At 46.3% G+C, this 15,258-nt stretch overlaps 1 protein-coding gene across 5 annotated transcripts in view; it reads right to left on the reverse strand.

The window, feature by feature from the left end:
* Positions 1-5,578: 5,578 nt before the first annotated feature.
* The window catches only part of Fbxl20 (F-box and leucine rich repeat protein 20), a 61,272-nt gene continuing 51,592 nt past the window's right edge, over positions 5,579-15,258 (reverse strand). For all 5 annotated transcript variants that reach the window (XM_050157164.1, XM_050157165.1, XM_050157167.1 and 2 more), the window contains exons 11-15: positions 14,270-14,330; positions 13,249-13,293; positions 12,068-12,124; positions 10,648-10,860; positions 5,579-9,575 (exon numbers count right to left, since the gene is read on the reverse strand). In XM_050157164.1, coding sequence (XP_050013121.1) covers positions 9,468-9,575; positions 10,648-10,860; positions 12,068-12,124; positions 13,249-13,293; positions 14,270-14,330 — 484 coding nt within the window. In that variant the 3' untranslated portion in view covers positions 5,579-9,467. The remainder of the gene's footprint in view (positions 9,576-10,647; positions 10,861-12,067; positions 12,125-13,248; positions 13,294-14,269; positions 14,331-15,258) is intronic.

Here is a 15,258-nt window from a genome sequence, read left to right on the forward strand (position 1 = left end):
TTCTTTCTTTCTTCCTTTCTTTCTTTTTTTTTTTTTTTTTGGTTTTTCGAGACAGGGTTTCTCTGTGGTTTTGGAGCCTGTCCTGGAACTAGCTCTTGTAGACCAGGCTGGTCTTGAACTCACAGAGTTTCTAAGTAGAAACACTCTTCAGGGAATGAGATGTGGCCCAGGGCAAATTAAATCAATCTGTCTGGGTCTGGAGAGGTGGCTAAGCAGTTAGGAGAACTGCTGGCTGTTTCCCTAGAGGACCCGAGTCCTCTAGGACCAGCACCCACATTGCAGCTTATTGTAATCCCAAGATCTGACACCCTCACACAGATGTACATGTATACCAATGCACATAAAAAAAAAAAAAAACTCCATCTGGCTGGATTCCCGCCCCTCTACCCAGTTGATTTGGGCAAAACCAAGGACCGCAGCCTCTGAAACTCAACATTCAGACCTCTTGCATCGACTGAACAGTAGCTCTTGAGAGTCAAGAGCAAACCAGGACTTCGCACACACAACCACAGACACAGTGTGCACCTGCTTTTAATGACACTTATTTAAGGGCTTAAATAATGTTTCCCCATATTAAGGCCATTAATTTAGTAGTTTCCAATGTGTCTTTCTCTTTGTGGTTCTGAAGACTCGAGCACAGCCTTGGAGACGCCTAACTAACCACTGAGCCTCGTGCAGTTTTTCAGTTAAAATTTTAAATTACATTTAGTGGGTTGGGTGCACACATGCATACGTGGAGGTCAGAACCGACTCCTAGGGGTTGGTTCTCTCCTTCCACCATGGAAATCAGGATCGGCAGTGTTGGCAGCAGGCAGCTTTCCTGCCTCAGAAATCTCACCAGCTATCTTCCAAAACATTTTTTAGGGCTCAGAATAATAGGTTTCATCATGACATTTTCTTTGCTCATTTTCACTCCCTTGCTGAATCTTAAACCTGATGGGCTCTGGCGAGAGCAAGTGAGTCGGAAGACAATTAAAACTGACTGGACTGACAGAGGGGAAGGGAATCTTGCTGATCTAAATACTCGGGCAGCGTCTTCTTCAGAAAGGTAAGGGTTAACAGCCAGGCAGTCACCTCTGCACGCATCCCTCACAGGGACTCTAAGGCCCACAGATGACTAATTCAGACCTCATCTGTGATTTATACAGCATAAAGAATAGATGTCACACACCTGTAATTCCGCCAGTCAGCAGGCTGAGTCACAAGGATTGCGACTTGCCTGGGATGCGTGACAGGAAACCATCTTTAACAGTCTGTGGGGGGAGGGGGAAGGGGTGAGGATGTCAAGTGGGATTCATGATTTCATCAACCCCAAGGGTTTTTATAGTACTGGAGATAACTCTCTCCCCCCAACCCCCAGACAAGGTTTCTCAGTGTAACCCTGGCTGATCTTGAATTAAGAGATCCTCCTGCCCCTGCCGGGGTTAAGGGTCATGATGCCCCACTGATAACTTAAAAAAAAAAATTGTTTATTGACCCCAAGCGCCTTTCCTTCGTTAGGCAAGTGCTTCCTCAGACCTTTGTTTCTATTTTGGTCTGAAAGAGGGCGTCATGTAGCCCAGGCTCACCTCAAATTTGTCATGTAGCCAAGGATGACCTGATCCTCCTGCCTCCACTGGAACCTTTTTCAAAAGGAAGATTTATTATGTATAGTGTTCTACCTATATGCCGTAAGAGGGCGCCAGATCTCATTATGGTTGTAAGCTACCATGAGTTCAAACTCAGGACCTCTGAAAAAGCAGCCAGTGTTCTTAAACTCTGAGGGATCTCCCCAGCCCATATTTTTTTTTTTTAATTTTTGCCTACTGTGTGTGAGTTCTTGCATGTATGTTTGTATATTACATACCTACTATCAGCAGAGGCCATGAGGGGGCATCTGGGCTGCTGAAGATGGTTGTAGCAGAAGCTACAGGTAATTGTGAGTCACTTGTTGTGGGTGCCGAGAACCAAACTTGTTTTTTTAAAACATTTATTTATTTATTATGTATACAATATTCTGTCTGTATGCCTGCAGGCCAGAAGAGGGAGCCAGACCTCTTTACAGATGGTTGTGAGCCACTATGTGGTTGCTGGGAATTGAACTCAGGACCTTTGGAAGAGCAGGCAGTGCTCTTAACCACTGAGCCATCTCTCCAGCCCCCAAACTTGTTTTTTTAAAGACAGGGTCTCACTATACAGCTCAGGGTGACCTTGGGGTCTATAACGCCTCCACCTTTCAGGTGTTGCATCAGAGGGATGCATCAGTGCGCTAAGCCAGCAGATCTGACTCTCGCTCATCTTTACACAGGACCTGCTATATTTACCGTTGTGTATCCAAGACCTTTAACAAAGGCTGATACTGAAATATTTGTTAAAGGGAGGCCAACAAAGGCAGCCAACACAGTAGCGTTAGCTACCAGATCTGTATTAGACATTGCTAGTGGAGACAGGAGCTGCCTGCAGTCTACACAGGTGGTAGAGGCTACAGATCTGAACCTAGACATTGTGACTTCTGCACTTGCATGCATCTCTCTGCACTCACTCCACCTGATCCCACCCCTTCCTTGACAAGGAAAAAGCAAGTCCTGCCCAGAAATCAGGGGTTCAGGTCAAGGGGCAGTGCTGGGGATGGACCCGGGCACACATAAACATCCTGCCACTGATTTACATTCTGAGACTTCAGGTTCCAGTTAGAAATTTATTAAGTTTATTAAGGCGAGGCATGGTGGCATATGCCTTCAATCTTGAAACTCAGGAGGCGAGTTGGTCAGATCTTTTGAGTCTGAAGCCAGTTTGGTCTGCATATTAAGTGCCAGGCCCGTCAAGGAGAGACTGTGTCCGGTTCAGAGGTTAGGAGCACTTGCTGCTTTTGCAGAGGACCCACATCAGGCTCACAACCGTGCAGAACAGGACAGGCACATGGGGCCTGTGGAGGGCGTCAGCTCCTCGGAACTGGAGTTCCAGGCAGTTGGAACTGCCACATCTGTGCTATGAACTGCCCCCTGGTCCTCTGCAAGGGCAGCCAGCGCTCCGGACTGCTGAGCTGAACCCAGTTAAGGCAGCTCTTATTTATACCATGTTCTTTGCGTTTCTTAAATTCTTGTGGAGTTGGGGCAGGAAATAAGGTTATTAGGAGAATATTGACTAAAGCTATGACGTGAACGAAGACAGTAAGAAATATTTACAAAGCAAGGATGCCACCCCAAGAGCCTCTGCAGCTCTAGGGCCACACTAGGATTCCCAGTCCAGAGTCAGGCTCTTTCCACAGGAAAATGAAAAGTCTTCACAGCTCATTTCCTTTAATTACATCATAAAACAAAATTAGAACATACAGGAAACAATAATAGTTACACAACGATTTACTTTTTATATTTATATATATATATATAAAAACATTTCTTTAGTCCAAAGATTTTTAAAGCAAAAAGAACCGTCTACTGCCTCCTTAGATTTTATTTATTTAAAACAATCTTCCCCACCCCCACATCCTTGGGTGCTGGAAGTATTGTACATACAGTCACTTAGCTAATGGAACCTGGTAAGTCCCCACTGGGGAACTGTGCGGGGCATGGGGAGTGGCCGAGTGTTGGCGCAGGCCTGGTGAGAAACAAGCAAGCAGCGGCTCCCGTACAATGTCCAGGTCAGGCCCCGTAGCTGGGGCACAGGGAGTCGGCGGAAGAAGGGGGTGCAGGAGTGAAGAGCCCCTCAGACAGCACCAGGTACTCATCATCTCTGGCCCTGAGCAGTCAGACAGGAAGGAAGGGGCGGTCCTCACAGTGCTCTGAGCTCTGCACAGGCCAGCACTCAGGTCTGTGCTCTCAGGCTCACTGGAAGGGAGGTAAGGTGAGCAGAACCATCAGGAAATAGTAACTGGAAATAATGCCTGGGAGGAAACAGGAGGCAGCCAGAGTGGATAAAACAGGAACTGAGGAGAAAGGCAAGTTGTAGCCTCTTCCAGACACCCTTTGAAGTGGCGATCACTGATTTTTGGGGGTCACATCACAGGGAGGAAGAGCTAGCCTAAAGCTTACAGAACACAGGCCAGTAGGATCTAGGAGTAAGTGCATCATGTAGGGGTGTGGCAAGGGATGGGGGAGGGAGGTCAAAGATATCAGGCTCACCCCTTCCTATATTTATTAGAGATTAACAGTCATCAAAACTAGGTAAGAAATGATCCTGTGTACAGGAGACACTCCTTCTATGGAAACCCAGAGAGCACAGCACGGGTCTGGTACTGGGGGTCATGTGTCTCTCAGGAGAGCAGTAAGCTAAACACAGACCAGTCATTTTCAAGTAGATTTTTCTAAGACTTTGGAGGTCCTCATTCTTTAGTGACACGAAAATGAGTGGATGGATGTTTCAGGGGCTGAGAAATGTTAGGCTAAGGGAGGGAACACAAAAGCAGCGACTCAGGGCAGATCCGAGCTAACACAGGTAGTTAGTGGAGAGATCTTAGATCTGGTTCTGGAGGTTGGACAGGAGACACTCCTGTCCCCTGATCTCTTCCTGGGATGAAGACTGTATTCACTGTCCCACACTCGCGCCCAGAGCAGCAGGAAAGCCCTTCTTGAGCTGAAGACAACACATAGTGAACGTGTCAGGCGGGAAGCAGCAGTCCTAGAGCTCACGACAGATGCTCTTCCTGAGGCAGTTGCATCCCAGCTCTAGACTAATCCTCTCCCATGAGCCCCGCCTGCCATTTCTGCATGCCAACTCTTCGAAATAAAAACACACAACGGAGAAGGTCACCCACTAGGTTTCTGGGGTTTCTGTTCCATGTGCCACGCCGGCTGAGAAGGGCTGACACTCATCCATAAACTCCTAGTTTCAACTCTTAGACCAAACGCTCACGGGGCAGAGATGGAGGATGGCAAAAGGATGCTCTCCAGCATTCCACATGTGAGCTGCGTAACAAAAGCCTTTTCCTCCTGAATATTACATGCAACTTTCTTGAATTCCCAAGATTTGCTCAGACTCAAGTGAGAGGCTAATACTGACTTTCCTAAATGCCCTGGACAGATCAGCCTCCAGAGATGCAGAAACTGAAACGGACAACACGGGTCCACTTGGCTTGGGTGAGAGGCTGCAGAAGCCCTTCATACAAAAAGCTCGCCTGCCTCTTGTGGTTGTTCCTGGCAGGTGAGAATAATAAGGTAGGGTTGAAGCAGCCGGTGCTGAGACAACATCTATTCTCTGCTGGAGAATGAAGATGTAGTCGGGACACGTGGATACAGCACTTACAGCCAAATTTTATTCTCAAACCAGCAGGGCTAATCACACCCTATTGATACTCAGTTTTCTGCATCTTCCAATGCAAATTTAAGATAAAAATAAAGGTGAGGAAGTGAGATTCTTACTCCTCCTCATCCTTGATTTAGAAGTTTTTTGTCCTCAGGTCATTTAAGGGTTTCTGCTTTAAGACCTCCACCAAACATCTAGCTCTTCTTCTTAGACAAGGCTGGGCTCATCCCTGGCCTGTCAGCAAGACCCCCGGGACGGAAACCCATCTGTACAAGGCAGAAAGATCCAACAGGGCTCTTGTTTCGTCTGCCCTCTCACTGATGCCAACTAGATGAGCTGCCTGACTTGCAGAGCCTTGTTTTTTTTTTTTGAGAATTTTATTTATTGCCAGGCGGTGGTGACACACACGCCTTTAGTCCTAGCACTCTGGAGGAAGAGGCAGGCGGATGTCTGTGAGCTCGAGGTCAGTCTGATCTACAGAGCAAGTCTCAGGACAAAGAGAAACCCTATATCCCAGCAGCCTTCCCTTCACTGTCACAGCTCGGGGGTCAGTGTGTCCAACAAACACTTGTACCTGCTGAGCCATCTCAGCCAACGAGCAACCATGTTTCTGGTTTCAAAGCTGACACAGACAAGGTTGCCCACAGGATAGACAGGAAGTCACTCTCCTCTTTCCAGTGACAGCACTCACACTTCCTAGCCACACTTCCAAACACATTTTACAAGATAACTGAGCAAAATCAAATGGACACCAGGGCTTCACAGCTCCAACAAACAGTCCAGACCAGACCTCAGTGCCCACAGCACTCATTCATGATGAATGAGTTACAACAAACATTCCAAACAGCATAGAATGCCCCCAAAAGAACATGGTAAGTTATCTACCAAGTTTCACTTAGAGATGCTTAAAACGTCATTTTTGACTTACATGTGCTAAATCAACCTCGTAGTGTGCTTTCATACCAACTACTGGGGAAGACAGAAGTTATGTCCCTTTAGTCTTTTAGAACCATCAGTTTGACCTCAAATTTAATTCAAAGTCAAAAACCAAACACCAAGAACCATCAAGTAAGAAATGACCTGAGCCACTTCCACTTGACGGCATCAGGATTCACAGCTGTCCTTGATAGCTGGCTCAGACCAGGAAGAGGGATCCCAAGATTAGCTAGACCGGACATACCCCACAAGAAAGGTTTTAACAGAGGGCCAGGGCAGGTGCTGGAAGAAACGGCTATCTCAGTAGGGCTGCTGAGCAGTGTGTGCAGCGCCATCGCTGGCAGCGCTAAGACCATCTCCCTCCCGAGTCAGCCTGGCGGCCTCCGGCAGGCTTTCTCAGAGGGGCATTTTCATAGTAAGCTTTTCCAGGGCTGGACTACAGCTCAGTGAGAAAGTATACTCACTGTGGGCAAGGGCCCTTGCTTCCAGCCATGGCCCCGAAATCAACCCCAAACCCAATCAACCAAGCCAAAACCCTACTGAATTCTTATAAGTATTCTGCACGTATAGACAGAAAGGAAGCATTTATATATATTCAGGTGTCAGGGCTTTCTACCTGATTGAAACTTACCATTGAGTCTTAGTGTAACAAGCTGGTGTAGGATTCAAATCAACACTTGAAAAAACAATCTACTTTCCTCCAAGCATGATGGGTCTGATGTGACTTGAGAAAGGAACATGTCTCCTGCCTGACCGTATGCAGCCAGGGCTGTACACCCACAGACCTCCCCTTTTTGACTTGTGTTCTTTGTCCAGAAAGGTTGGGATTTGTCTTAACAGCAGAGATCACCAAGACAAATCCAATGAACCTGCATGTGGCAACACACTCTAAGAAAAACAGCATTTTCCAGACCTTTGACATACTGGTGGGTAACAGACTCATTCAAACTTTGATGGAAAAAAAGAAGTACCTGAGTGGCCAAGACTTGGGCAATTCAAATGTCTGTCTACGAAACCATTAGTATTCACTGTTTAATATCAACTTGTTAGGCACTTGGGGGGGGGGAAATCAAACAACATAGTCTAGAGCTGATGCTCCCTCAGTTTCTTTTGGTTTTGCACGAGACCCCTAGGGATCCAACCCTAAATACACCTGGGAGCGTGTGTATGTCTATGTGTGCACACCGAGTCTAACTTTAAAAGTGTAGTCAATCTGACATGGTGGCTCACACCTATCATCTTAGCATTTGGGAGGCCGAGGCAGAAAGACAATCACAAATTTCAGGTCAGCCGGGGCTACAGAGTAAGACTTGGTCTCTGGGGGTGGGGTGTACACAGATGTAAGAGCCTCTGCAGCGCCATCCATTCAGGATGCTGGCTGAGGTGGAAGGGAACTGGAGCCCAGGTGCCGATACCAGTCAGCTTGGCAACATAACAAATGGTCTCAGAGGGAAAAAAGAAATTTCCTGCAGGGTAATTTGAACATGAGGGAAGAAGGAATAAAAAAAAAAAACACAAGTAATTTAGCTTTCAAAAGAACATAATAAAATAAGATTTTAAATAAGTTTAATATGATAAATAAATCTGGTAGTATAGAATTCTAGGACCTTTTCATCTGATTGTTTTCTACATTAATGGAGAAATTAATCAGATTTTATTCTTATATATTCTGGTAGAACCAGTACCTATAGCAGTAAACCAGTCCTTTGAACATCCTGGGATCATACTGGCTTGTACATCTACCTCCTAAAAGCCTTTCCCCCAACACCCTGTTAAACATCATGCAAGGCCTCTAACATTGGAGTTTAGAAATATGCTTTAGAAACTCATTTCATTTCTCTTGTTTTGTGTGAGTTTTTGTGAAGAGGCTTCTTCTTAATAAGCCAGATACTAAACCCCTTTCTCAGCTCGGGAGGGGGGGGAGAGGGATGGGGGGCAGGTCCCAGGCTCGGTATAGACCCCGAGCCTCTTACTCCCTTCTCGAGGTTTTCTGGCTGCCCCAATGGCCCCATTTGGCTGCCTTCATACCACACTCAGAGGAAGGCTGCAACAAAAGAGAGAGTGTTAGCTGCTACGTTTGGGTCTTCTGAGGTGCCAGCATGAGGTACAATCCCGCCAACACTGACACAGGCAGCTGACTGTTACAGGGCTCTTCTCCTATCCCCAGGGGATTAAATGGGGGAAGGGCTCCAGAAACTAACCACAGCCCCCCGCACCCCGGACCTGCTGCACTTGGGTAGTGGGGGTTCGCCCCCCACTCCACATGAATAGTGCACTTCTCTCTTCTTAATACGCTCACCAGGTTTGGGAGAGGGAAATGTGCAGGGCGCACTGAGCACACCGTGCAAAGACACAACAGAAACCAAAAGGCCGAGTTTCTTTTCATCAAAACAGTTCAACTCTTTCTTAGCCTAACTTCCCTGCTCTTGTTAGAGTTTCCTTCTATACTGGCAAAGATTCAGGCAGGTCCCCTAATAGTAAAATTTAGATTAAAAAAATATTTATTGATGTTTCTTTTAAAAATGTTTGGTAACCCCAACTAATCATCCAAAATGCAAACTGTAAACAACCAGCAAAGGAGTAACAACTGAGTGTGAGCAGCAGACTACGGCCGGGGACGGACAGCCAGGGTGCAGCAGTGAGCAGAGCACGGTGAGTGACAACTGAGCAGGGAAGTAAAAGTGATCGCATGTGGACCCCAGCAATTTCAGTATATAGCTGCTAAGGAAACCTCTGGGCCAAATACTAAAATACCAGATGAATGGACGAGCCTTCTTTGTGAGCATGCTCAGCATGTTGGCATGGAAACAAGGAAGCACAGAAGTTGCATAAGCATCTCCCAATGGATAGCTACCATTTCTAGGATGCAAAGAAATTTCCTTTCTGGTCCCTGGATACATCATATATTGTTTTTCCATGCTACCTTTCACCCTGGAAGATTGCAGTTACTGATTCAAAATCCCCACAGAAACCCCTTAATAAAATAAACCACAGCAGTAACACTGGGTTTTGCTGGAATGTCCCCTCCCTCTACCATGGCCTAAGATTTCTTCTGGGCATGTCCAATGGGAATGGTTCGGCTTTACCAATCCACTTGTTACAGCCAGTATGAACTTCGGTGCCACAGTCACAGAACTGCAGCGGATGGGGTGAGGGCATGTGCCTGTGTATGTGCGGCTCTGGGGATCTGGACGCTGCCCTCGCTTTGGAACCCTGCCCAGAATGCTGGGATTGCTTCCACTGGAGAGACTCCACGGCAAGTCTAGCAGTGTCCTTAAATACTCAGTTCACCGAGGCTGACGCCTGCACCGTCATAGGATGATGCAGCACCTGCAGAAGCGCTGTCTGCTGCCCCCTACTGACGGGGGTGGAGTGACAGGTGCGAAGTAGGCGTGGACTTTAATGTTGGGTAAGTGGGTCTGCAACAAGACAAAAACATTACTCAGAAAGTGCTGAGACAGAGGAGCAATGTTGTTTCTCAGAGGAGCCAAGGGGCTGAGGGCGGGAGAGCAGGACTGGCTCAGCGCTACTTAGGGTGCGAGGTGCCCCAGGCTCTATCTGCCCTGTGGAGGCGGATGGGAATGAAAACAATTCTAAGCTTTCCCCTTGTCCCAGAGAGATTCATACTTAGAATCCCATAGCTGGAAGAAACGAGACAAGTTTAAAATGATTACTTTTTGAATTAAAATGTCTTCCTAGTCTTTACTATGTCTGAATACTTACTAGGCTTAAGGCAGTGTGGTTCTTACTAAGCATCATCTCTAGACAGACCCCTCAGCTCAGTAAACGGAACCAGAGATGGCGAGCCTCCCAATAGTCAGGTCCAGGCACCACACACAGGTTGCCACAGCGGAGGCTCTAAGCCAGGCTTGGAGGTACAGACCTCTAATCTTAGCAAGTAAGAGGAGGCAGGAAAATTATGAGTTCAAGGCCATCTTCTACTACACATTGAATTCAATCAAAGTCGGTCTGTGCTACATGATACCAGGAAACACTGCTCAAGCTAGCCTGTGACTGTCCACCCTGTTGATGCAAGGTCTCCGCTATTCTAGGAGCCCTTTTCTCTGTTGAGAGAGGAGCTGTAGTCGTTACAGTGTTTATCTTGCGGCAAGTGTGGAGATGTTCCAATCTTCCATATCTATCTCCCCCTCTTTCTCCGTGTTCACCTCTCCCTGTACATGTTAGGCAAGCTCTCTACCCCTAAACTACATTCCTAGCCTACGTGGATGCTGAGCTCACTCCGCAGTCCTAATGGCTCTGCACTTGATACTGCTCTCAGCCCTCTGACTACCAGGACGCCTTGCCAGATACTCTCTTTCCTTTAGGACCAGATTCTGGCATGTGGTCTTTTTAGGTTGTTAGTTTTTCTTCCTCTGCTAAATATTCAAGAAAATTAAACAAAACAAAGAAATCACGAGACTCTAAATTTGAAAAAAGAACAGGTGAGACAAGAAGGAGATGGGGAGGGGCTGAGGAGCAGTGCGGCTTTACCCTGAGTCTCTTGATTCCAGCCCGTGTGATTTGCTGGCAGTCATAGAGCTCTATCCGCTCAAGGCTGTGACAGCTCTTCAAGTGTTCCAGGGATGCATCGGTGATTAGAGGGCAGTTGTCCAGCTCAATCACCTCCAGCTGGTCATGGGCGCAGGCCCCATTCCCCAGGTGACGAATTCCATCATCTGTGACCAGCTCACAGTGAGAGAGACTCTGTAACCAGAGAGCAAAGATGGCAACCAGGCATCTTCTGGCTTATGTCCAGTTCCAACCCAGACCCTTCTGGTTCATCCTGGTGACTACAAAGCCACCTAGAGCCACTCATGATGAAGCAGGAATGCAGACCAGAGCTGACGGTCTGCTTTCAACGTGTATGACTGGCTTTTGTTTCCAGCCTAATTCTAAATATATTTTGTGAATTCATGGAGTGATTGTGAACAACCTCACGAAATAAGACAGCCAGGTACACCCCCTTTAATGCCAGCAGAGGCAGGAGGATCTCTGTGAGTTCAAGGTCAGCCTGGTCTGCACAGGAAATTCCAGGCCAGCCAGGACTACACAGTGAGACCATGGTGCCTCCCCAAAAAAAAAAAAAAAAAAAGTCCACTCCCCAAATTAACACTTCATACCTGTAGGAAAGACAGGGCTCATGCTTTTCATATTCAATGTTTTAGGAAATCGGAACTAAATACTGAGTATCTGACTCAGGGCACAAATTAACAACTAGCTAAGGATGACCTTTACAGCTATCAGGAACTAGCATCACACGTAATCTGACCCGTTTCCCTTCCACTCTAGTTCTGGGGAACTGAGAACATAGGGCTCGCCAAATATACAGTGTTCTGTATTCTGTTCTGGATACAGAGACATCAACCAAAACACCTGCTACAGAGTCAGAGGCGCTTTCCTGGAAGACATGGCTCAATCCTGGGTTTTTGCGCTACAAATTACTATATTTGTAATGCACATTACTATATAACCCAGGATGGCCTCAAACTCTGGGTTCTCCTCCTACCTCAGCCTCCAGTGCTGGGCACAGACACACAGCATCACACATGGTTAGCAATGTAACTGGTAAGATACAGTAACACAGAACACGCTAAGGCGGGGACGGTGAGAGGGCTCAGAGGGTAAAGACCTTGCCAAGCCTGGTGACCTGAGTTGATCCCTGGGATCCACGCAGAGGTGGCAGAAGGGAATCAGCTCCAGAAGGTTGTTCTCTGACCTGCACATGTGCGTCATGGCACACATGTGCCCACAATAACAGGTTAGAGAGGGCCTGAGTTCAATTCCTAGTACTCACTTGGTTCATAAACATGCGTGAAGGCAAAACATCCATACACATAAAGTAAATAAATCTAATTTTTTGAATAAATAAATACATAAATTTAAAATACAAGACAGTGAAAGTAAAACTCACCAATACTTGAAGCCGAGGACAGTGTATAGAAAGCTGGATTAATGTGCTGTCTGTGATCTGAAAAAACAAATGGGTAAAATTCTATCAGCTTAGATGCAATTCATGAACTGTGCTCTGTAGTTCAAGTGTCATGAAATGACACACCCTTCGGCTTTGTGCTCCAAGCTACTAGAGCTGGTAGAAAACAGAGATGACAAGCAAAAACACCCAGGCTTTCTAATCTCCATCTTTACAGATATTTGCTTCTCAAACATCGTCTTTAACACACAGTGGTCAGGAGCCTACAGAGGGCTGACTCTATCCCAGGGACTGACGGGAGGTTAGACGGCAACACTTGAGTCAGTCAGCTCACAGGAATCTAACACACCCTCTTCTGGCCTCTGTGGCTCACTGTGCACATGCGTGTGCAATACACATATACAATATAGACATCAAACTCCAAAGGTAATTGATACTATTATGGGGTTGCTAACTCAGACAACTCCTTGCTTTTGAAAAAAAATATTTCTCTAAGATTTGCCTAAATTGCGAGGCTTCTAAAAACCTTTTCTGGGTTCACTGTTTAAAATTTTGTTCAGTTTCTTTCAAATTGTGTGATATTTTAATTAGCCATCTGAGTATTTTAAACTAAATCAAAATCTGTCCTCTTAGAGCTCCTGTTCACCAGACTTTCATGATGTCCTTTCTTTGGACCAGAAGAGGGAAAAGCCAGAGTATATGATCCATTAAAAATTAATACCAAAGCACCCTTAAATTTTTAGGTATCTGGCCCCACACCTCCTTAAGGCAAACCACCACATAGGACAATTGGAGTCCCTTCTGGAACCTGAGAGGCTTATGACTGTGATAGGAGAAAAATGTTTCAGAGTGATCCCAGGACTGGAAATAAACCCTAAGTTTGCCTCTTTTCAAACTCCTCTCTAACCTGTACTTCTATTACACACAGCCGAGAGCAGAGAGAGAACTGGTGAGGGCAGAGGGACTCGCACAGTAAAGATGCAGGGGGTGCTGAGGCACAAACACGAGCTGAGTGGACGGGAGATACTAATCCACTAGTCCACGGTAGCTGCGATGCAGCACCTGGTCAGTGACTTTCCTGGGGGGCTGGACAATCAATGACACTGTCAAGTACGTCAGTGTCCGACATTCAGACACACTGTCCCTGAGAACAAACCCCTCACCTGAACACACTCTTCCAGGTCCATCTTCTCGAGCTCATGGCAGTTCTATAAAGGACAATGACAGATAACTCAGTGCAAATTTTAAACACTGCAAACCACAAAAACAGCTAAGCGACTGTATGTATTAAACACACTTTTCAAGTCTGGTATTTCAGAGTTGTTGTTAGCCTAGTGTCATTTTCAATTTTTGGTTTTTTGAAACAGGGTTTCTCTATGAAATGGCCCTGGCTGTCCTGGAACTAGCTCTTGTAGACCAGGCTGGCCTCAAACTCATGGATATCTGCCTGCCTCTGTCTCCTGAGGGTTGGCTGGGATTAAAGGGGAGGACCACCACTGCCCGGCCAAAGAGATAGTTCATAACTAAAAAATAACTCAATAAAAATTGTTTTTTGGGGGAAGAGAGGAAGTTCTATTCCTTATTTTAGCCAGGTATGCTGGCTTTCACCTCATCAGTACTTCATGGACTGGCCTAAAAGCAAATTACATCCCCCTTGTTCTTTAATACTGACAGAAGTCAATCTAATTTAAATGTTACCGAGCCGGGAAGACCTGGGCTCCAGGACAGGCAAGCTACACAGGAAAACACTGTCTCACCACGCAAACAAAACAACCACCACCAAAGACGATGGTTTTCTACAGTGATTTGTACAGACCACTGTATTAAAGTCTCTAGTGACCGGTGTAATAGTCACCAGGCCTGTATCCCCCTGAGCATTATTCTTGCTCAATCACACACCAAATCAAAGTCTTGTGAAATACCAGAAGCCTCGGCTTGGGTCAATTCACCATCCTCATGAAAACACGAAAATTCAAGCCTTACCAGAGTGCACGTCTGCACGTCCAGAGCTGACCACCTTTTCTGCGGACATCAGGTCGATAGCTCGTGCACAGGAAGGCTCAGAGAGCCACAGAGAACGCAACCCTGGTGTCACACCTATACTACTCTTTTTGCTGCTTCCTCAAAAATAAAAAACCCCAAGAAGACCTATGGACATAAGGTAGAACCTAGGGAAATACTTACCCTCGCCAGAGTGGTGAAGCCCACATCTGTTAACTGGGAACATCTGGCCACTTCCAGTATTCTATTCAAAGAACAACGTGAAAAGAAAGTTAGGTCTTGGGTCATGAAACCTGGTTTTACTAAAACAGCAAGAATTTAAGAAAGCCATCTTTTATTCTGACAGCTTATAATTCGCAGTGACTTTAATAACTAAACAAGTCTGTACACAGGTCTTGCTGTTTGTTTTCATGTGGTTATCATAAAATGGTCCTGTCAATACCACATATCAGGGTGATGTAATCAAAGAATACAGAGGAATATAAATGAAGCTTGTAGTTAACGACCAACTGCATTAAAAGCTTCCTTGATGGCGCACTGCTTACCCAGAGGGCAGCCTGCTCCTAGAAAACAGAAGGAGACGGAGATAAATACTCGGCTTCAGCTCATCTGCTGCTGACGTAGACTAGTCTGGCTTTCATGTAGGTCTCTGCAGATTTCAAGAGCTTTAAAAACTCGACGAGAGGACAGGTCTGTCCCAGGTATGAAGTCCTGTGTTCAAAGCTGCCTGTCTCTTGGGCATTCGGAAGAAAGCCAGGATGGCAGCCACTCTCCTATTCAGCCAGCTGCTGACCACTGACCTCACACCCACAGGCCTGGGAAATCAAAGGCTGCTCTTTTCTGTGTAAAGTCAGGTAACAGCTGTGCTATGTGATGGTGCCAAGGTCACGTTCCCTTAAGAATCTTTATAACTGAAGCCGAAAGGTAAATCAGAGCTCAGTAAATCATCATCAGGTAAGAGGAAACAAATGCTGCATGGTGAACATGGCCACAGCCGCTCTGGAAACTCTCACAATGGAACAGACACACGAAGGTGGAGCTGAAGAGCCCCGGCTTTAAGCAGAGAAGGCCGACACAAACTGTCTTCTGGATGTTTGGTCATTTCTCAGCCACAGAGAAGACCTCTACTCTCAGACTGAAGGCACTATAACCTAGGTACTTTCAGCACCCAC

The sequence above is a fragment of the Alexandromys fortis genome, unplaced genomic scaffold, assembly GCF_014885135.2.
Source record: "Alexandromys fortis isolate MF-2015 unplaced genomic scaffold, M_Fortis_MF-2015_v1.1 scaffold_31, whole genome shotgun sequence".
Taxonomy (NCBI): Eukaryota; Metazoa; Chordata; class Mammalia; order Rodentia; family Cricetidae; genus Alexandromys; species Alexandromys fortis.